This window comes from Rhodnius prolixus, unplaced genomic scaffold (genome assembly GCF_049639745.1).
Source record: "Rhodnius prolixus isolate KJV_2025 unplaced genomic scaffold, Rpr scaffold_2, whole genome shotgun sequence".
NCBI lineage: Eukaryota > Metazoa > Arthropoda > Insecta > Hemiptera > Reduviidae > Rhodnius > Rhodnius prolixus.
The window spans coordinates 24783955-24806782 of record NW_027411592.1 but is presented as its reverse complement, the minus strand read 5'-3'; the positions used below and the strand labels follow the sequence as shown (position 1 = coordinate 24806782).

Here is a 22828-nt window from a genome sequence, read left to right as displayed (position 1 = left end):
AGATAAATTCGGGGAAAAGCAATAGTTGAAAGATTCCCATTCCAACATCTATCATTTCATCGATTTTCAGGCAGCTTTGACAAAATTGGAAAAATTGAAAAAAAAAACTAATCTTACTTGCGACAATGTAAGGTAGTACAGAATACTGGATGAACATACATTCAGAATTAAGTCGTCCAGTAAGTTAAAAAAAGGCGGTCAATGTACACCTTATTTCTTATGTGCAGAGAGCAGCTAATAACTTAGAGACATTAGAAATTTTTCTATTGATTTAAAATAATTTATTTTATCACAATTTATGAAATTAAATTGCCCTGAAATTTAGAATTTGTAGTAAAAAGATGGTTGACATTATTAATATTATACATGTTCTCTGTTGTAAATGGACAATAGAATAAAAATAGGCGAAGAGGAAAGGTGACGCCACAACATCCTAACATATGCTGTGAGAGAAAGATTTCAAATCAAACTGTTGGGCGTACGTTTTGACCACGTGAATCCACGTTTTGAATTCCTTAGGCAATAGAAAATTATAGAAAACGCGATACAGCCTTTCTGTTAAGTCGCACTTCGCTGAACCGATATTACTGTTACACGGAATTTAGGTTAAATATTTCATTGTCAAATTAAAATAATGCCAGTTTTTGTTAGGCGGGCTTTACGTCAAACGATCAAATTAGGTGACTAGCAAGCGTACTTCACTATGAATTATTTTATTAACCATTACATAAAATCCAAAGCCTAGACGAGAAATCAAACTTATTACCACAATACATATTAGTTTTGGGGGCCAAAAATAATCAAATATTACGCAGGTGTTAGAACCTGAGTGAAGACTAAAGAGATATGAAGAGTTTCGCAAATCTTTAAGAACCCCATGTGAATAAAATGTCTGAAAGAATGTTTGAAATACAAGTAATGGTTTTACATAAATGGAAAGGTTAAAGGAAATCAATGGAACCATTTTTAGAAAATAAAATTTGCTAAAAACTGTTAATATTTTCAGTAAAATGGCACTCCCTGTAAGTCACACATTTAATTAGAATAAAATACTTCTTTTAGATGTTGCGGCCATGCACTAAGCAAGCTTCTTGAAGTGGCACTAAGCAAGCTTCTTAGCTCATATAAATGTTTTGGAGAAAAGATTTCATATAAGAGTGATAGAACTTAATAAAGCGAGCTGTTTCTGAGAAAATACAAAAACAAAGCAAAAAATGAAAAATTGTCTCAGTAAAGTGGAGCTTTAGGTTTCCTGATTTTATCCATTACCAAAATTTTTGGGTTTTATTTTGGAATATAAACTAAATATTAAATTGTAAGTTCTTGTTTCTATTGTTTGTCCGGAGACCACACACCCAACAAACAGATAGACCACTTTTTTAAACTAATTTTTGGGACTCAGAGCACCACAAAAAGATATTTCTAATGAACACCTAACATCAAAAATTTGTCACGATAACATAACCCTTCCCCATTATTTCATAAACCTTACCATCACAAGCAAACCTACCAATAGGACCAAATGGTAGAGTAGAAATTATTTTATTATCACAGAACACCCACACACACACACAAAAAAAAAAACTTAGGCATCAGATCCGAGTAACTGAAACAGGTGCTTTCTTCGGCACATCAGGGTAATGTGAACTACCTCCCTCAGGGAGTGAAATGCTCCCGCAAAGGTTTTTTTTTTTTTTTTTCTTTCAACTCCTTACAACCCTACAGCTTGGAGTTATCCATCTTTGTTTTTTTTTGGTCCCTTTTTTGCCCCGAACCCTTCTAGCAGAGAAAATAATTAAATAATCTTAATGAAGCGCTAACAGGATCGCAGCGTTAGGTATTCTTTTTTTTTACCTACACTATTCAAAGACTCTTCTTCCTAAGATATATTCCCAAATTACAGTTCGTACAAGATAGTAAATGTATTCTGATGCGAACACTCACACAACTTCTCTTACGGCCAAAAATAAAACTTTAATTAACAATTTATTAAAACATTTCTTCTAGTACGGTTTTTTTTTTTTTAAAGAAAAAATACTTTTAATATACAAAATCATTTAGCCATCTGCAGTCCCCGCATGATTGGTTATCCCCCTTTTGGGGGGGGGCAAGGATTTTTCCAAAAACTACATATTCTTTGATTGATCATTATTTGATGAGCTTTTTGCCAGTTTCAACTTGTCTGATTGTAAACACCTGGGGGTTTACAAGTGGACCACAAGTTTCCATAATTTATAAATCCATGCGATTTATCCACCACGTTTTTGCTGAAAGTTTATTGATGCAGGCTTAGTAATTTCGCAGTAGTTGGCTAATAATTATATAAGTAAATATCGTTGTTAAACAAAACAAAGATTATTTGCTTACTGGAGTGATGAAGTTTAATCGTTGAAACCTACTACAATGTGCTCCGAACATCAACTATTAAACATTTTCTTTCCTGACAAACCAAGAGGTTGTTAGTTGTAAGAAGTCCCTAGAATGAGTATAGAATCATTGGAAATCATGAATGCATAAGTGTCAACGTAAACCAAGATCGAGGAAATTCGTTTCTGCCAACAATTAACAATATATAATTATTGTTATAGATATATAATTGTTTACACGTCTGCCGTTGGCTGCAAAACATTTAAATTTTGATACCTTCGATTTTTCATGATTTTTTTTGGATCTTATGGAATCCTTAGCACCAGCCAGTTCACTCCAAACTAACTTAAAGTTAAGTTAACTTATAGATCATGTGTAGACGGCTAGAAGAATTGCTTAAGAATCTAGCAGTTTGATAGGAACCAATTTTGGAGGTTTCCCTACTGCTCAAATTAGTTAGTGGTAGTGGTATGCATTTTTTTTTTTTACTTTTTACCAAAAATAAAAAAGGTTCCAGTAATATTTGCGATGTATTTTGTAGAATAAGAGGAAATTGTGTGCTTTGCTGTCTTGTGCTGGCATTCCGATTAACTTGAAGGGATTTCATTCCGTGCGAAAGCTCTTTGATTTTTGCAGCTTTTTTCAAAAGGAAAGTATTCTTCACTAATGCAAGTTTGTCACTAACTACCACGGTGATTTTTGTTTGTGTGAGATCCATCCAGACAAATACCCTAAAAAAAGAATAAGGATTGCCATTGATTCAGCATGAAGGATGCAAACAATGATACTACTAGCTGTGTAATATCAAATAAGGGACAAAACATATTACGACTTAAAGTACAAAGAGTCATTTGTTAGGAGATCAACTGGTCAGGGAATGTGTTCTCAATCAAGATGACACTCCTTAGATATCCCTCTATGAATCTCACGTCTACATCTGACATACAAATCCTTCATACTTGTCAATCTTTATTAAAAGTGTTCAACTATCATGTTGTAATACTGAAACAATTTTATCCACTCAACCAAAAGTACTAATTGCGAAATTTACTTCAACCGTAATAAAAATAAATATAAAAAATCAAATAATAAAAAAACAGACAAACTTGATCAAACGAATTTTACAAGTCTTTAAATAATGATTCATTAAGTCTTTCGAATAAATAATTTACGAAATAAAAAAAAGATTGCAATTTAGCATCTGTAAATAAATTGAAAATAGATGTTAAAATATTTATTTTTCTTAGAAAGTAATAAACCTTTGGAGCGGCGAAAGCATCAAAAGTATTATTCAATCTCATCAAAAACTGTGTGGGTCAACAATGAATTGATAGTAGGAACAAGTGCACTTTTTTTAACTCTTACACAAGAAAAAATTAATAAATCTTTGACATATATTTAATCTACTTTTAACAAAGATTCAAAATGACGAGGCAGCAACATTGCAAAGCATAAGTAGTGCCAAAGGCAGTTTGCTTTTGGCAGGCAAGATGGTCTTACTCTCTTATTCCAAATAGAAGATAGTGATATAAAACGGCAGTTGCGTGGGAAAGGACGCCGACTACACATCTGTGAAGATCTTTTTAGGTAGAGGGGACATCTCCGTTTGTACACATGTCTCTAAAGCTCCTTTTTCATCTTCATCCTTCATAAGTGTGTGCCATCTCTCATTGTTTTTTACCTTCCCTTAATGTGGGCGACGTCATCTTCTACTACTCCATGCCATAAAAGCTACTTTTTTCCTCTCTACTTCTTTTTAATTGGTACGTTAATGTGTTACTGTTCAAGCAATGAAACTGGTACTATATTAATTAAAAGAATATTTGTTTAAATAAATTGAACTTTTCATTCCGAAAGACTCATATACTTACTTACTTGAATTTCTTTACTTTTTGAATATACAATCCAAAATAATCTTCTTGGTTATTACTTACCGCTCTCCTTAAAATAAGTATTTGATTCTACTCATTCTTTCCAATCTGAGAGGGGAACTACTGATTCTCTCATTGATATTTATTTCTCCAAAAATAAGTTTTTTCTAATGAGAATAAATATATTTTAGGCAAGTTTACTCTTTCTTTCTGCGTTTGTGTGTTGAGAGATTATCAAAAATCAGAACGATCAACATCAAGGTGTCACTACTAGTATCAAAGATTTGCGTCCGAATTCATCCATCTACACCAATCGACATCCCTTTTTCCTTCATTTTGGTTACTGTAGTGTTTTCCTGATCATTATTTTTCGTAATCATTTTCTATCGACATCTGCTACATACGATCTTTTCTAGCTTAGATGATTTTTACAAAGCTCTAAGGGTAGTCACTTGGCTCTTTCTCTCACTCGGCTTCATCTGCACCCTGTTCTGTTTTTGTACGAATAGTATAAGTACAAGGGTTTAGCTGTAGGTACTATTTAGAAATGGTAGAAAGTAAGTAAATAGTAATGCGCTCTTCCTACTTGAATAAAAAAATAAAAATAAAGACCAACTCGCTACCAAGGCCTTCTTGAGACGGAATGTTCTTAAGGCTCATTCTGTTGTGTTGAAGCCAGCTGCTGCAATATCCTGAATCTGCTAACGAAATCTTTTATATCAGCTTTCATTTTGGCCCAATAGAAAATATTTCAGGCATACTCAAGCAAGTCTGGATCCCTGATGCGCTCTATGAATCTGTTCAATTACTTGCTACCTTAAGGCTTGGGGTACTATTACTCTATCTACTTTCAACATCTTCTGCATTTAATTCTTCTCGAAACCCCCAATAATCTTCAATACTTCTTGACTGCCTTGGTCAGGGGTCCTCAAACTTTTTACACAGGGGGCCAGTTCACTGTCCCTCAGGACGCTGGAGGGCCGGACTATAAAAAAAACTATGAACCAATTCCTATGCACATATCTCATTTTAAAGTAAAATAACAAAACGGGAATAAGTACGATATTTAAAATGAAGAACAAGTAAATTTAAATCAACAAACTTCCCAGTATTTCAACGGAAACTATGGGCCTGCTTTTGGCTAATCAGATGGTCAATGTCCGGTTTAGTTATAGAGCTTTGACTTTCTTCCTACTTCTGCTGTTATTTCACACTGCTACCGGAGCCGTGACGCGTGCGTACAGTGTCACCGGAAGTAGTACTGTATGTGAGCGACGCCGCCACATACCACCAATGAAAGAGGTACCCTTCCAGAAGTGTGGCGGGGTCCGGATAAGTGGCCTCAAGGAGACGCATGTGGCCCGCGGGCCGTAGTTTGGGGTCCCCTGGCCTTGGTCATTAGCGCCCCCATCTGCTGTTGCAATTCTTATTTATTTCATTTGTTTTTCATAGACTGTGCCCCAAATTTAAATCTATTTTCAGCAAGCCTAATTCTAAGCATTCTTCAGCAGCTAAAAGTGTTTGCTTTGTGTGTACAATCTACACGCACAAATGATGGCGTTTCCCCTATATTTCTCTTGAAGAACCACTTCTCCCAAGGAGTTCATTGGAGAGCTCCCAATAGAAAATGAGCAATGTCTTGCTATCTGGTTAGTAAGGCTTTTTAGATTTCAACTTCTTAAGGTGATCCAGACCAATTACGTTACATGTTGCCCCGCCATCCCGTTAAAATTTGATAGTACGTACATCTCCTTAAATTAAAAATTTCAAAACGAAAAAACACTGCTTTTTCTTGTTTCTCCTAATGAGTTTACAACAAAGACGGTGTTTTCCAATTCCTCATCGCTCTGGCTAGTGACTTCATTTTGTTCTTGCTCATTCGTAAAATTTCCTGCTTTCGCCTTTCTGCATACTGATTCAAAACACTTATCTTGACACACTTTGCGCAAGGCTTTCTGCCGGACAGAATTTCTTAAGAGAATTCTCGCAAATATGCAAAAACATTTTTCTAAATCGTTGCTTTCGCTTTGTTCTAATTGCTGTCTTATTCATAGCAAGGTCTGTTTTTAAGCTGATACTCTTGGTATATTTCCCTATTTGTTCCTCAACTTCACACATTTCCACATCTCTTTCCAGCTTGTTATCTCCTTCTGCAAAAGGCGTTTCAATTCCTATGATTAGACGATTTCTTATAAGAAAATCCTCTATTTTATCTTGGTTTAGATTACTCAGGCTGCCTTAGGTGCTTTTTCTCATTTGCTCCAGTAATTTTTCATGTAAGAGTCTAAGTTTTCCTCAGCATCCTAAAGAAAATTAAAATATATCTTTCAAATAAGGAGTTCGTTGACGGTTGACAATTCTGCAATTACACTCTCTAAAGTTAGCAATTTTTCAATTTGCTTTAATCCATCGACTAAGATTAGCCTTTAAAAAAGAGCCTATTTTACCTCGTCTTCCTATCATTGCTTTCTACCAGCAAATGCTTTTCCAATAATATAATAATTCTCCAATTGTTTCTTATACAACCTCCAATTGGCCGGTGTTGCTTAAATCTAGAGTTTTAAATAGTGGAATACTTAGCTTCTTTCTTTTTTTACACTGACAGAATTTTAATTAATGCTAATAATATGTAGATTAACTTGCTAACAAATCTGCTCGCTCAAATCATATCATAACAATCATCTAAAATTTATGTTCTATATATATGTATGTTTTTAAAAAAAATGCAATGTAAAGTAAGCGCCTAATTTTTCAGACAAAGTTAAGATCAACTATCGATTAAACAAACTATTACGTAAGTATATATGTACAAGATCATAGGGGTGAGAACTTAATCGTGATGCTTTCTTTATTTTTAAATAGCAAATTTTTTTTTTTCAAGTACTTCCAGTTATACAACTCTCCTTTATACTGCCTTATACATTTAAACCATATCTATACATAATTGTAAATTTTCTTGGGAAAAATAATTTTCTGTGAATAATTTCTTTGGCTAGAGTTTGGGAAACCCTAAATTCTGGAACTACCTCACTTTCTGTACATTTTTAAAAACAGAAAATATATTTATTATTTAACGCTATTCATGTTTTTCAAAGTCCTAAACTTTGAAAGCATAACACACAATCACTCTTATCGTAGAAGTAAAAACATCCATTTCTGTAAAGAGAGGTAAATCATTTTTTCTTAACGTTTTGTTAAAGGAAGAATTAACAATTTTGCAGTTCAAATTTTCTCGATCAATGCGTTTTAAGTGACAATTTCGGTGTCAAGCAGATGCCTAAATATTTTTATTGATTTGTAATCTTAATATACTATCGTATGAACAATAATTTATATTTTCTGCTATTATTCCACCACTTTTAACAAAGATGACATTAAATCTGTCCAAATGAATTTGAAGATCCCTCCATGCTAATACGACATCATTGGCAAATAGGCATTTAACTTTTTTCTATTTGCTATATGAATTCTGCCTTCCATAAAAAAAAAAAAGTGCGAATATCAGTCTTTTTCTCAGCGAAATGTGAGGAGGGCAAACTTTAGGTTTGTTATTGTTTATTTTAATTAAAAACGTTCATTACCAGCACTTTCTTTATTTGCCTTCGTTTTAAATAAGTTAACAATTTTTATATATGTAATTGTAAAATATATTTTATTACATAAAATAATAAAAGTTATATTTTATTATATAACTTGAGAAAGGTGTACTTCTTTCTCTTAGCGTACTTGCTCATAACACTTTACTAACTAAACTAACGCTGAAGAATAAAGCAAGACCAAATAAAATGTCTTTATTCATTTATTCATCGTGGTTAGAGAATAAAATGAACGTATTCTCCCTCTATATTATTAAACGCTAAATGGTGATAATAACCAGGGCTCTTTTACTTTCAATCTTTTTTTTTAAGATAAGACAATTTAATAATTGTCGGCTAAATTTCACGTGTTAATCTCAGACATTTTCAAGTGAAAACAGTACTACCAAATAATTTAAAAAAAAAAATGCTTAAAACCGCTTTATTTTACATTCTAATTGTCCAAAAGCTAATTTAAAAAGGAAATTCTATTAAAGACTACAAACAATCAAGTACACTTTATTTAGCTGTAGTAACAATGTTTCATTAAGAAATATATTACAATTCTTTCATAAGACTGGGATTAGAAAGTCAAGCGAGGATAACATCTTTTCTTGAAACTATAACATTTTTCAGCTAAGATTATTCCTCAAGATTGATGGGATCCAACTTTGCATCTGAAAAAAAAAAGTTTATAAGATTTAATAATAATCATCTTACTATTGTGAATAGTCAAGCAATCATCACGCCTTTTATACATTTTGGATAAAACACAAATTTTAAAATTTTTGCAAGTCCTTTACCTATAATAAATTAAATCTTAAACACAGTGTCTTAGATTGTAGAGGATTGGTTGAAAAGCTAAATTCGCTCAATTAATGGATGCTACGTATACTTATGTTATTTACGCAGTAAGCGTTCATGTGTAAATTGTGAAAATATGATGTTAGCAGTGAATTTTTACAGAGATATGCTAAACTTTTGCGCGCCTAAAAGGGCATCACAGTAGTTAATCGAATAACTATGCCCAAATAGATTTTGCAAGGCTCCAGAAGGAAGTAGAATCCTCTTAATTCCTTATGTGACTTCATTGGATACTTTTTAGCCAAAATATAAACATTTATTTATAGTATATGCAAGCTAAAATTAATGAAATAAGGAGATTTTTGTAAAAGTGTACAATTAGCTAAAAATAGCTTGAAAAAATGTCACATGCCACCTTTCTGGCAGGTACTACTTTCCTTTCTCCACTGACTCTTGGGATGGGGATTTAACAATTAAAAACAAACTATTTCTTCATTAATTAAACAAAATTATACTTATTTAAATTACAATGAAATAAAAATGATCATTAGAATAAAATTGAGATCAATGTAATCAAAATTGAGGTCCCTTAGTTTCACCTTTTCTCTGTGAATGTAAGATTATATTGGTGAGTAACTCTCACGGGTACCAGCAATCAAATAAGAACATAAGAAATCCAAATTAAATTAGATTATAATTAACAAAAACTCGCATATAAATCTATTTCTACAGATTCGCGCTGAGGAATGCACTCCTCAACGATTTTGTATCGTTTATCAAAATACCGTGAAGGTTGGATCATGACCGCAAAATAAAGAGGTAATAATGAAGGTCTGAAACATTTCAAATAAGTTCTCTTGACCAAGTATCTAAGTAATAATTAGCTTCAAAGGGTGTCGAAACAATAGCACATTTAGAGGTAATGAATTTAATTATTCACGTAATAATGTTTACTTCTATTTTTCGATTTCTCGTTAAACTTAATACTTCGGAACTGGAAGAAATGGATTCGTTTGTAACTATAATGCAAAGATTATTTACTTAAAACAAACTTTAAAAAATTACACCTAAGGAATTGTTATTTTAAACTAGACCTTTTGATAGATCGATCTCTTAAGTATGTAATTAAGACAAAAGTAGATGAAATTTACCACCCTTTTTATTTTAGCATAAATGCTTTGGTCAAATTATTTAAAAAAATATATATTAACTAATAGTCAAATATGTCAACAACGTCACGTATTTGGGTGTGCCATTTAGTTGCATAGGAGTTTTCCGGGTTGCGTCCGAAAGCTTTTATAAGAAAGGACTGAAAGCTCTGGGCAAGGTTAGGGAGGTATTGGCGCGAGGTAAATCTGATAGCTGGGAAGTGAAGATCAGGTTGTTTGAATCTGTCGTAGCAGCTACAGCTCTTTACTCTTCGGAACTTTGGGCCCTTGGTTATTTGGAATCATTGGAAAGGTTGCAAATGTTTTTTTTCAAACAACTGTATCATTTACCATTCAATACACCGAACCATTTCATTCGTACTGAAACAGGGTGTAAAGATATACGGGTTACAGTATTAGAGAGAACATTGAATCTATGGCTACAAGTTCTTCGTATGTCTCCAAATGAACCTTTAAAAAAATGCTTTGATGTTATGGTAAAGTATCTAACAACCATCAACCTGCTATCGCACTCAAAAAACCATTGGTTCCTGCATCTCAACAACACACTTGGGACAATAGGGCTCCCGGCTATATATAATTTCAATAGTGCCGAGGCTTTGCTTCATTTCAAAGCAGACATTATTGAAAGGTGGACAAATCATCTGAGAAGTCAAGATGTTAATCGTATACTGAACTCCAAATACAATCCGTTTTTTAGACAATTAACAGCGTTTGGAGAAGGTGAACGTTACATCACGGAAAGAATGCCGATTAAACAGCAAAGAGTCTTATGCCAGTTGAGATTGTCCAATATTAATCTAATAAGACTATTTCTAAATGGAGAAAGGGTTTCCATCAATGCAAGCACAATATGTGATCTCTGCAATATAAAAGAGCCTTTAACATTGGTACATTTTTTGCTGAAATGTCCAATCTACAGGTCATACAGGAAGGAATTCCTTGCTCAGTATATAGATCGTAGCGGCAATGAAGAGGACTCACTCGCGAGATTACTAAATATAACCGATGGGAATCAGTTGAAGAATATATTTAAATTTGTTGAGTGTGCTATTAAAATGAGAAATTTTATTTTGGACTTGTATGAGACTTGATTGATGGTTTTGAGTGCTAATTGTGTTATTGTGTAATATTATTAGTGTTAGATGTATACTTCTGGTGCAATTTATATGTGAGTGATATTTTTTTGTTTTTGTTTTTTGTTTACTTTGAAATGTTGGGCCAGACCCCCTGTATCATGTAGGTTACATAAAATACAGTATGTTTCTTTCTTCTTCTATATTAACTAATAGTCAATATTATTTTTCGTCAGGGCGAAGGGAATCCCTTCGCTATCCCACGTCCTCTGGACCCTTATAACTAATCGAAAGAAAAACAAGCAGCCGATCTGTGATGAAAATCCATTTCAGAACCAATTCCACACAAGATTCAAAGCTGTCCGAATGAATCGGGCATCCATGTTTTAAAAAAACAAACAAACTAAGCTCCTGCTCTGTCAATCTATTCTACCAGAGATCCTGAACCTAACCTCCTCAAACAGTAAAAAATCAATCATAAGATGGGTCGGTGTTTCCTCTTCAGTCACGCACTGTAAAAGAGAAGATTGAGCAAGAGCCCCATTGTTTCCTTAAACTACAATGCCTAGAAACAAAATCACGCGAGATATCTGAGAATGGTCTGTGAAAAAACCAGACATCACACAATCTATTCCGGACGGCACCCAAATCAACTTTTGTCGAGAAACACAGAGTTTATCCAAAAGGATGAATATTACAAGGTCAACCATATGAAAACGAATTCTCCAGACCAGAAAAACACCTTAAACAGCAACTAGCTCTTCCAGTCTTCTAGTACTTTTTAGTTTAGAAGTGAAAACTTATTAACCTTTCATCAGATCCTGACTATCCGAACAGACACAAACCTTCACCAGAGAGTTGCAGAAGGAAACCTAATACTATATGAAAGGCCCAAATGATAAGTTTTTACCACTCTATCAAAATGAAGACTCGCTCCAGGAACTGTTAACATCTCACGATGTTATTTCAGTTACTTTGTATTCATTCCTAATGAATTAAAAGTTCAGAGACTTAATAGTAACATTAATATTCAATTTTCTATTAGATTAATCTTTAGAAAAGTTTTATTACAAATAGTTTAAAAAATACGTACCTAGAAATTTGAAGTCCGGAAATTTGGTCATATCAACTCCTTCCTTACCTCCAAATTGTTTAGCAAGCTTTAATAATTCTTGTTTCAATTCACGTTCCGTCTCCGGCGATGGGTCTACCAACTTTCCACCACTGAAAAGCAAAAGAATATTGCAAATTACTATCCTTGCTGCCAATCATATAAAAGTGTTTTTCTTTAAAAAATTAAATAAAGAAATAAATACATGTAATATTTTTACATGTATAGAAAAAGTAAATATTTATATGTAATGCAACCAATGAAATGGACTTCGACCTTTATAAATAAGATCCGAATTTACATATATTGCTTATATATAGCGGATTTCGGCTAACATTCACAACTGCAAAATAACTTCCTTCAGCACTTTTATTCATCAGAAAAACAAAAAATTAATCGAACACTCAACACATTTCATAATGGATTACACATATCACCATAGTTGAATCTTTTTTTAGCTACCGTTTCAATTTAATTTAAATAGTGAAAGAAACAAATATCTATTTATTTGATTCCTTTCACTTATCCATATATATTAAAATTAGTCGCAACAAAACTGAAATATCTAATTGAACCATAGCTTGCTTTGCCTAAAAATTTGTTACAAGTCTAGTTTGGTCAGCATCCGCCAGTTCTGGCATCACATCATAAAGAAATCTTTAGTGAGATGGAACACATACTCCACTATATATACTAACTGAAAATACATAGTTTTCATTACTGTACAAAGCGAAGAGTTTAACTCTTCGTATATTACTCGTACTCTATGTATTACTTATAATGTATTACTACGTACTACTTATAACCGTTACTTTATTACTTTGTACGGCAAACCCCTCGCATCCTATACAGGATGGCTTAACCACACGTTTGCTATATTGCTAGCTAAAGAGAAATCACTCAGCTTGTAAAATTACAAAATAAGAGTTGTTTATTCCAACGGATCCTTATGCACTTTAACATATAATAAAAATAATGCAGTATTTAATCACAACATAAAAATAAGTTGAATGTAAGTAGTAAAAGCTTGAAAGACAGCAAAGAACGGTTAACAAATGCAGCTAGTGCAAAGAGCTTATAACTAGACCGGCTAAACTAGACTTTAACCGGAACGTTTTTAACATTTAACCATTTAAGTGCACCTTTTTTTTGGAAGAATATAAGGAAAGCCAATGTTTTTTTTTTAGTCCCAAATAAGGAATAAAAAACCATAATAATGTTAATCTTATCACTCTTCCAAGATATTACCTGCTCTTCTGCTTGTATTCCCTTAATTTGTCCAAGAAAAGTTGCTGAATTGGATCGCTAACTTTCTGCAAAATGGGAGCAGAAACACCTAAATTCCTTCTAGATTGCTCACTAAGGACAGTTCCTACATTTTTCACCAATCTAGACACCCTCAGAGACATACTGGAACAAATTATGCAGGACCATTAAGAAATGACTTGGCCGAACAAAAAAAAATATCTGAATGTAAGTACAAAGTAAATACTCACATTGAAAATTTACTTTCGTTTCTTACTAAAGGGCTTATCTGTTTCGGCAGCAGTACAGGCTAGGAAAAAAAAATTCTCTTCTCCCTTATCTTTACCCGAATATTCAATTTTGCCAACATGAATAAAAAGTCCCTAATTCACCAGTTCGAATAGCCATTAGATAATTAATATAAATAATTAGTAAAATTATCTTTTACTAATTTATTAAAGTTATAGAAATGTTCTGAACTAAAGAGCATCGTAATTTTATAAATATAATTATAAAAAATATATTTACTCTTGAGATTTATCGAAATATGTAACCTTTAATGATACTCTTCTGATCATTCACTCAATTTTATTTTTTTATTTACATATAAGGTTACATAAGTTTATTATGATAATGATCCGAATTATTAATTAGACTACGTTGATTCTTGCATTGTCCATGCATCATCTGATCGGGTGGAGGGTAACGATATAAAAAAATCTAGTGTAAAACATTACTGTATGTTTCTGCTTTAAGGGAGGCATCTACTTAGGTTTTCCACTCATAAACTCTGATTAGCCTCTCTTTCATTTCCCGTTCGGTGGCACTGAATCTTCTATTTTGGGAAAGATATATGAAGTCACTAAGAATCCATTTATCGAAGACCATTTCCAAAAAAAAAAAACAAAAACAAAAAGGATTAGTCTTGACCTAGACCTATAATCGCAGCAATCTAGACGTACCGGACGGCAATCTTAAAGAAATTGCATAAACTCATCCTCGGTCATTCTGTTCCGTTCAAACTATGTTCTAAAAGTGTAATAGTGTTTCTCCTCACGGACTCAAAAATATGTATCTGACACGAATGCCATATTAATGCTTAAGAGAAATTACCATCTAAATGGATGGTCCGTCAGAATTTTAGAAAAAATTTCTTCCGTCCGCTAATAATCGAGATATCCCAAAAAAATGAATGATTCGAAGCTATGCAGCATGGACCCTCGGCATACACTGCACACTGCCAAACTGCAAGCCAACGGTGGGCTCGGCAACTAAAATATGTATATAAATTTCCACACTTGTAATAAACCATTTACATATTTTCTTCAGAAGTTAAAGATAGGGTTTAATAACTGAATGAACTTCTAATAAGGCATTCAATTTTATTTTTCCATAAACTCATTTGTACAGTTTTAAAATAAAGTTTAAAAAGTAATTTGAACTACTTTTTACAATTGCAATTATTATTTTTTTTTAACATTCCTTAATTTATTGTGAAAAATGAATATAACTTTATTGTAAGTAGATTCTTTTTTTAACTAATACAAAATGTAAAGGCCTATGTGAAAACATTCTTATTTATCTTATGGAAATTTTATAATTTTTGTAAGTTTTTTTCTATTGATCTAAAAACTATTTTTCATGAATAAATTAAGATAAATTTTAAATATAAATTGGTAAAATACCGTAGAGCATTAAGTGAACGATGAACACAACATCATTTTTTCTTACATTCAAAATGTATGTATTTGAAACAGCTGCTTTTTCATAATAAATAATGCTGAGGTTGAAAATTAACAGTAGGAATTACTTTTTTAAAAATATATTCAGCCTGAATTTATCAGGGGAACTTACCATGTTATTTTTTATCATCTCTAGACCTAAAACAAAATTATGATACATTAATATTTCATAAAAGTTACTGACTTCATCTATATGTCCATTTGATCACATTTCAAAAGTGATGCGCACTTTGGAAGGAAAAGTGTATTGTCATTCTTTATTACACCACTAATGCGTATATTTTATAATATACACATAAATACATATGCTCAATAATTTAAAAGTAAATGTAGCCTTACAAATTCATAAAAATAAAGTAATCCAACTCACTGCAAATCGAAAATACATTTTCATAAATATAATGTTTTTTTTATAAAATGTTTTGAGAATATGATATATCACAGAATTATTTCAAGCTATAAAAGGAACTTTACCGGAGTTGAGACGTTAGTGGAATATAAATTTTTATTGAATATTATATAGTATAATATAAATAGGAGAGATCACAAGTGCGAATCACGTGATTCACGGATATCAACATTTTAAAAAACATGGACATTCTTTTCGAAATCTTTTTAAATAAAATGAAAGATTGTTAATTACCAGGGTTCAAACAATGCTGGTATAAAAATTTCAAAAATCATAAAATACATCTTGGCAATAGACAAGCAATGATAACGTATGTGTAAAACTCATATAACATGAATTTATTATACCTGATATTTCATAAACTATGAAAATTTTAACGTTTTTTCCTACTTCCTTTCACTTCAGTTTTCGCTTCTCCTTTTGTACTACCTTTTTCTTGGCTTGATGTAGCCTCCATTGAAGTTGATGACTTTACATTTTTCCCTTCTGCCTCTGTGCTCATTTTAATGTCAGCTAAATTAGTATCTCCAGTTTCCACCTATAGAAATAAAAAGCAGCATCATATTAAATAAAATTATTGTTCTGGATACTGATTATACAAGTATAATTCATTGATTAGAGTTGAAAAATAAAGGCGGTGACGAGGGTTTAAAATTTGTGATTTTTTTTGCATGTTTTACTTTGTTACCTTATTGATAAGGACACGAAGTTTGAAAGAATTCATCGAATAGTTATTTTTAAAAAAGCAAAAGAAGAAATTAAAATGTATTAAAAGAAAAGCTAAAGGAACGTAGAGGGGATAGGAATGACAATAAACGAAGCTTCTTTTGCAAACAAAAACAGTGTAATTAATTAATCACAATATTTATTCTAATATAATGAACAGTCAATGTTGTTGATCTTGGTAATTAGCTATTTCATTTCAATTTTCTTAGTAGGAACACCAAATATATTTTTGGCAAAAATAATATAAAGCAGTGTGTGAGGAAGAGAAATTATTTTTTTTTAGGCTCGTCAATATCATTGACGAGGTCATTGGCGCTCGGGGCTTTTTTTAAGTGAACTGCCGGCCTCCGGGCGGTGAGCTCCAAGCAAGAGAAAATCTTTGGGCCAGCAGCTGGATTTGAACCCGTGACCTCCTCGTTGGAGTCCACTATATGCTAACTACTGAGTTAATCCTTTCCCTTAGTCTCAGCAATTTTTTTAATCACATTCTGCTTTCTCTATTAAGAAATCATCAGTTGACACTTTGCACCGCACAATAAAAAAAAAAAAACTGCAAACGTTTCGAAACAACCAAATTGTGACCAAATTTTTTGAGGCTAAATTGTTGGCTTTCCCAAATTTTCCGGAACAGAAAAAAGGCACACCCACTTTTTTAATTTAACTAATTCGCATCTTTGTAAAGAGACTTTAATAAATGAATCTATTAAAATCTACTTTAAAATGAGGCAATAAGGTGAATCCAATTTTTATCAACCTCCTACATAGACCCTTCGCTGAGGGAAAATATAGAATCTGAGCCTCATATACTAAAGTTCTGAAGATGCTAAATGGAATTTTTAGTTACAATTAGACCAAAAAATATATGCATTTCCTATTGAAGTAAATAAATAAACTTACTTTTCCAGTTCCTTTACTATCAGCTTTTGGAGTTTCTGGAGCATCGTCAGGAAAAGCACCCACGAGTAAGCTACTTACAGCCAGAACGAATATAAACAATCCTGTTAATAAAACATATGTAAGTTTAGACATTTTATAGGAGAAAAATAAACAAACATGAAAAGTAAACTTGAGGCCTTATAAAAGGAAAATATTTCTTAATCGTTACTCACGACGTGGACTCTCAGGGTAGTCTTTCTGGCTAACCCCCATGAGTCTAAATCTAATGTAACAAAAACTTCCATATGCATCTAGAATCGGTTGTTCAAACAATTCAAAGAGTAGCAAGATTTAAGGCAAGTGTTGTATTGCAATGCATGAATAGTAAGACATAAATAGATTACTATCTTTTTTGATCAGCCATCAACCCGCTGTGCGCAAAAGAGGAGCGAAGAATTTGTTTACCATTTAAGGCTATTCAAAAGACTTTGACAGAACCTTATTACACCTTTCAAAATGGCGCAAATATTAGATCAGTTCAAACTTAAAAAAGAGGTTTAGAAAATCGTTATGAAAAACAGAAAACAATATCTTATTAATAGCAAGATTTCAGAATTCTCAATCAAATAATAGGTTTTTTTTTACAATGAAAATAATTATTAAAAAGCTTTTTTTATGCATTAATCTTTTTGATCTTTCACAGTATGTTGATTGTTTTGAAAATAAAAAAAGATAAAACTTTTTTAATTAATAAGCTCGATTATTGTTTTGTTTAAACTTTTCCTCAATTACATGAACGTTTTGACTTGTGTAGGTAATGAGTGAGTCATTGCCAACAAATAATGTGAAATAATTCTTATTTGATTAATTGACTGCTACGTTCTTTTATGAACCTCTAAATTTATGTAATTATGTACTATTAACATAATACAGCTGATGAGAGCTAATGATGAGTTATCCTTTCTTTTTAAAGGAAGCTTGGCTCCCGATCTCTTACCACAAAACTGACTTAAGAGGCATTTTTGGGGGGGAAAAATGTTTTAAATAAATTTGGTACATCTAGCCTATACAATGAGCCAACATAGTTGAAAGAAAACTGATTGAGCCATTTAGAAAACATTTTGGTAAACAAATAAATCGATTCAATATTTTGGCACTTTCAGTTGACATTTTAAGCAAAACATTTTTTTTGTTTTTTGCAACAGGTTTTGCTGCATGGCAACCACACAGATGTATTATGTCCTCTCTCTGCTGCCAGGTAATACAATCCCTTCTACTTTACCCTGGAAAGTTCTAGGAAAGGTGATGGAAGACAGTTACTGATAAGCATTCTCGCCCTACCCTCCGATATTCAGAAGAATCTAATCCCAAGCGAATTCCAAGAAGAGTATTTTACCTTTCACTCCTGAATACAACTCAGGTTATTTAGAGAAGTCCAAGGAAGACAGAGGAACCGGCAGATTAGGATTACTACTTCCTGCCGCCGAAACACCCACTCTTCCAAGTGATAGTAAACAGATACTACTCAGGCTTTCTTAGACTCCCATATTACTCGATTGATCAAGAAAGGCTATGAACTTGAAGGAAACACCTGGAGCCTCGAATGTTCTGTTTTCAATCCAGTAACTCCTATGAATTCTTCAGCGCGTATCGCATGATCCTAAGGTGTCACTCTGAATTGGGTTAAATTAAAACCAGATTTAGTTCGTCTACAGTTGATAAAATCTTATTTTAGGGCTCCCAGAAGCATCTAATTCAAATATCAAATTTGAATGTCATGCGTTCATCAGTTAGAAATAGGTATAACTCCGGTAGGACAATTACTGTCACTACTGCGTGCCAATCCATCAAATTTTTACTTACTGCGACCGGGCGTTTGGAGTTATGCAACTCACACTCACTGATTTTTTGGACCCAGAGGTTTCAAAACGGATATTCCTTGGGAAAACTCAAAATCAAGATTTGAAATCTATCTCTCAAGAAATTTAAAGAATTTATCTAATTAGCTTTTATTTACTTAGAAAAACACACAAATATCACATAATTTAATAATTTATTTAAAAGCTCCCATATGAAATATTGGATAAATATCAATCTAATTATAATTTGTTTCCTAGAAGGAAATAATTTGAAGTTATAAAAACTAGATTTCAGTAATTAGCAGTAATACTCTTAAAAGTCCGCATATTTTGTAACTAAACTTATCGTTTTTATTAATTTTTTTAGTCTGAAGTTAGTGAAGCGTGATCCTTGCCTTGATGTACTTAAAACCCCTATCAGAAGTCCAAATAATTTTCCTCAATACTATAGTTCTACACATAAAGAAAAAGTTATCGGTGACCCACTTTGTGGGGGATATCACAACATAAGCCATTGAACTTCATTAGCCATTAGTATCTAACTTCCTCTAATTAAAACTGACAAAATATAAAATGAAAATAAATAACTCTTAATAAATTAATGCCACACCAAAATAATGTTTAACTTAAAAAAAAAAATAGTTTATTGACAATTAATAATTTATAGCACTCCTAGGTTTCTAAAAAAAATTATAATTTCAAAAGCACAAGCGGATTTTAAACTTTTTAATACTCTGAAAGATTGCAAAATTCATCCTTTCATAATGTGTAATTCAAGCAATTAAAGGTTTATTTGAGAAATATTTCTGTTTGCGCTGATTGCAACTCACCGAATTGAGATTATTTAAATATTTCTATTAAAAAAACTTACAAAATTATCTTCTTACTTGAAGTTGTTTTAAATATTGATAAGATTCCAGTAAAATTACGATTTGTTCAAATCTTCATCATTAAACTAACAATGGAAAGTAGGCATCTAAAATCCCCAAAATGAGAACTTAAAAGTCTGTTGGAAGATGTTTTCTTCATCTTTTTTGCAATATATTCTATTTTTCAATAAGGTTTTTGGTGTGATAATATAACTTACGAAGAACTAAAAAGGAGTAAACGGGACCATTGATCCACAAAATCGGTACTTAAAAAGTAACACTCACCTTTCTTCATAACTACTTTTAGAAATATACACTTTCATAGAAATTCTCCTCAATTTATATATATAAACATACTTATATACACCAAGATTACCTAAAAAAAACTCAGATAAGAAAAGAAAATGGTCATTATTATAAGAAATAATTACCTAAAATGAAACCAATTATTCCAGTAAATGCCTGTAAAAAAGAATGAAATAAACAAGATAAAGAATTAAAATTTTGGAAGGTTGCCTCAGTTTATCTCATTATGTCTGAATTGAAACATGTTTTATTATAGAATAAGCTTTTGGTATTTAATTGCACTTGAAAAATTTCACATTGCTTGATTATTCTTCTTAATAATTTAATAAAAATAAACAATTAAACTTTCTTTGCGAATGTCACATCATTTAATAAAGAGATAGAAACCACTTATGAAGTCTATGAGCCGTAGTGGCAAGCTGCAGAGCTTGAAGATATGCTTCTAGCGGCTTGTTTTTCTTACTTCTAGCCGGTTTTATAGTTTTATCTACCATCAAAGATTGAAACGATCTAAAAAAGCTTGTGTGTTATTTCAATTTGTTTTTAATTTTCCTCCATCCTTCAGTACTATTATTGGGTTTATTAAAACTTTTTTTAAAAAAAATTCTCTTTAGAACAATGTTTTATCATGAGTATCATAAAGAAGTGTACAAAGTTTTATTGAATTGTTCGGAAAACTAGTAGTTTGTCTTTATAGAATATTTTTTCTGGTATTTGCAACTTATTTGAAAACTATTCCATTAATCTTCTTTATACTCTGCGTATCCGTTAAGTATCTGTAAATCTAACTTTTTTATTTGAAACTTTGTGGGGAAAAGACTTCAAGAGATGTAGGCACTTCCTTCCCTTTATGTTGGAAATTAGAAAATGACGCGGTTAAACAAAGTTTTTGGAGGGTTTACGCCAAATTTTTAATTGAAAAAATTAAAAGAAACTGCAGTGTGGGATTTAAACAAATATATAGTTGATGAAAATTGGGTTGTGTTCGCAAATATTTATTTGTTAAAGACAGTAAGAAAAATAAAGTTAAAAGTTTAAATTATTATACTTATTTATCAACGATCGCTCATTAGCTAACTTATAGAATTGTTTACTTTCTATACAAATTTTCAAAAACTGTTAATAAATAATCTGTACTTCATACCAGTCAATTTTTATACAAGCAAATTTTGTGTAGATTTAATGTAACTGCAATACTCAGAAAATTTAGGAAAACAATTTTAAAAATGAAATTATTGTATGGATATCTTCTAGAACAGGGGTCCCCAAACTACGGCCCCCTGAGGACATTTATCCGGCCCCTGCCGCCCTTACACAAGGGGCATCTCTTTCATTGGTGGTCAGTGAGAGGAGCTCTATACGTGGCGGTGCCGCAAAGCGCTGCGTCGCTCATGTACACACAGTACTACTACCGATGACGCGGGATGCACGCGTAACGGCTCCGAAAACGTGTAAAATTACAGCAGAAGTAGGAAGAAAGGCAAAGCACTATAAGTAAACCGGACATTGACCATCTCATTAGCCAAAAGCAGGTCTAATTCCCACAGAAATACTGGGCAGTTTGTTCATTTAAATGTACTTGTTCTTTATTTGAAATATTCTATTTGTTCCCGTTTTTTTTTGTTTTTTTTTTACTTTAAAATAGTTTGTTTTATAGTCCGGCCTTCCAACGGACTAAGGGACAGTGAACTGGCCCCCTGTGTAAAAAGTTTGGGACCTCTGTTCTAGATAAACAATTCTCTATTAGTATGAAGTAGATCATTAAGTAATACGCTAAATTTAAATGAAATAAAATAATATCTATAATTCAAATTTAATGTATACTCTTGCAAAAAAAAATAATAATAATAAAACTAATCTTGCAAAAATAATTATAATCTTACTGAATATTTTTATTCTATACATTTTATATTTTAACATTTCAAGAAAGTATACAATTTATTCCAAAACATTATTTATTTCAAAATAAAATCAACGTTTAATTCAATAAAAATAAAATTTGATAAACTAAGACATATAAATTAATTGTTGGTATTGTCATTTTTATTTTTTTTAGGTTGGTTGCTCTGAGGCGTTCTTTCTGACTCCAACTTCAATTCAATTGGGCGTCTAGATTATAATTGTTCATTTTAACGTTTACTTAAAGTATTGTTACCATGGTCTGTTTAGCCAATTTTGTTACTAAAAGCATAAACAAAATCAGAAGTTTAAATAATGGGTTAAAGATTTTGAAATTGTTCTATAGTAATCCAGAAATTTGGAAATTTTATGCTCTTACATTCTAAGGGAGTGTTAATGGTAGATAGCTAAAAGTATTGGCAGGAAATATGGGGCTTTTGATCTTGTCTATTTTGGAAATAAATATTGTAGTAATTGATGGATTGACAAAAAATAAAAGTAATGGGAAAACTATAAGAAAATTAATTTTGAAGCTGATTTATGAACATTACAAGTGGAGATTCATTCTTTGTAATACTGAAAAATACCTAATTGTTGGTATTTAATCATTTTTGGGGAAACTAATTACTTATATCTTGAAATTACTGGGTTGTGAATAGACAGTGACCATTTCATATAAAGATATTGGAAGGACATTTATAAAAAAAAAATGTGTGAAGGCGTGAATAACTGGTTATTTACTTAAAAAATAATTTAAATAATAAACTGTCTCGTTTCCTTCTCTTCAAATGAATTTTTGAACAATCATACGCTTCTAATCTGCAGGTTCCATCAAATGTTTAGAAGGAATAAATAGTTATTACCATAATATTCATATTTTTATCAATATAAGTAAAATCTACGACAGGAAAGTGAGGTATTAGG

General features: G+C 31.9%; 2 protein-coding genes across 3 annotated transcripts; both read right to left on the bottom strand.

Moving 5' to 3' along the window:
* Nucleotides 1–8316: 8316 nt before the first annotated feature.
* On the bottom strand, nucleotides 8317–13629 carry LOC141449292 (ATP synthase-coupling factor 6, mitochondrial-like). The gene is made up of 4 exons (XM_074118561.1): nucleotides 13470–13629; nucleotides 13222–13383; nucleotides 11956–12086; nucleotides 8317–8490 (listed from the first exon to the last, which is right to left on the bottom strand). The coding sequence occupies exons 2-4, from the start codon at nucleotides 13380–13382 to the stop codon at nucleotides 8456–8458; spliced, it is 327 nt and encodes a 108-aa protein (XP_073974662.1). The 5' UTR covers nucleotide 13383; nucleotides 13470–13629; the 3' UTR covers nucleotides 8317–8455.
* A 953-nt stretch (nucleotides 13630–14582) lies between these two features.
* Nucleotides 14583–20009, bottom strand: LOC141449293 (uncharacterized). Of its 2 annotated transcripts, none has more exons than XM_074118563.1 (4): nucleotides 19985–20009; nucleotides 16993–17093; nucleotides 15717–15907; nucleotides 14583–15098 (listed from the first exon to the last, which is right to left on the bottom strand). In XM_074118563.1, exons 1-3 carry the CDS (start codon nucleotides 19992–19994, stop codon nucleotides 15743–15745), a joined length of 276 nt encoding a protein of 91 aa, XP_073974664.1. In that variant the 5' UTR covers nucleotides 19995–20009; the 3' UTR covers nucleotides 14583–15098; nucleotides 15717–15742. The 2 variants fall into 2 exon arrangements, with proteins under 2 accessions (XP_073974664.1, XP_073974663.1); XM_074118562.1 differs by lacking the exon at nucleotides 19985–20009 and adding an exon at nucleotides 17205–17495 and having other exon boundaries at nucleotides 14592–15098.
* Between the last annotated feature and the right edge of the window lie 2819 nt (nucleotides 20010–22828).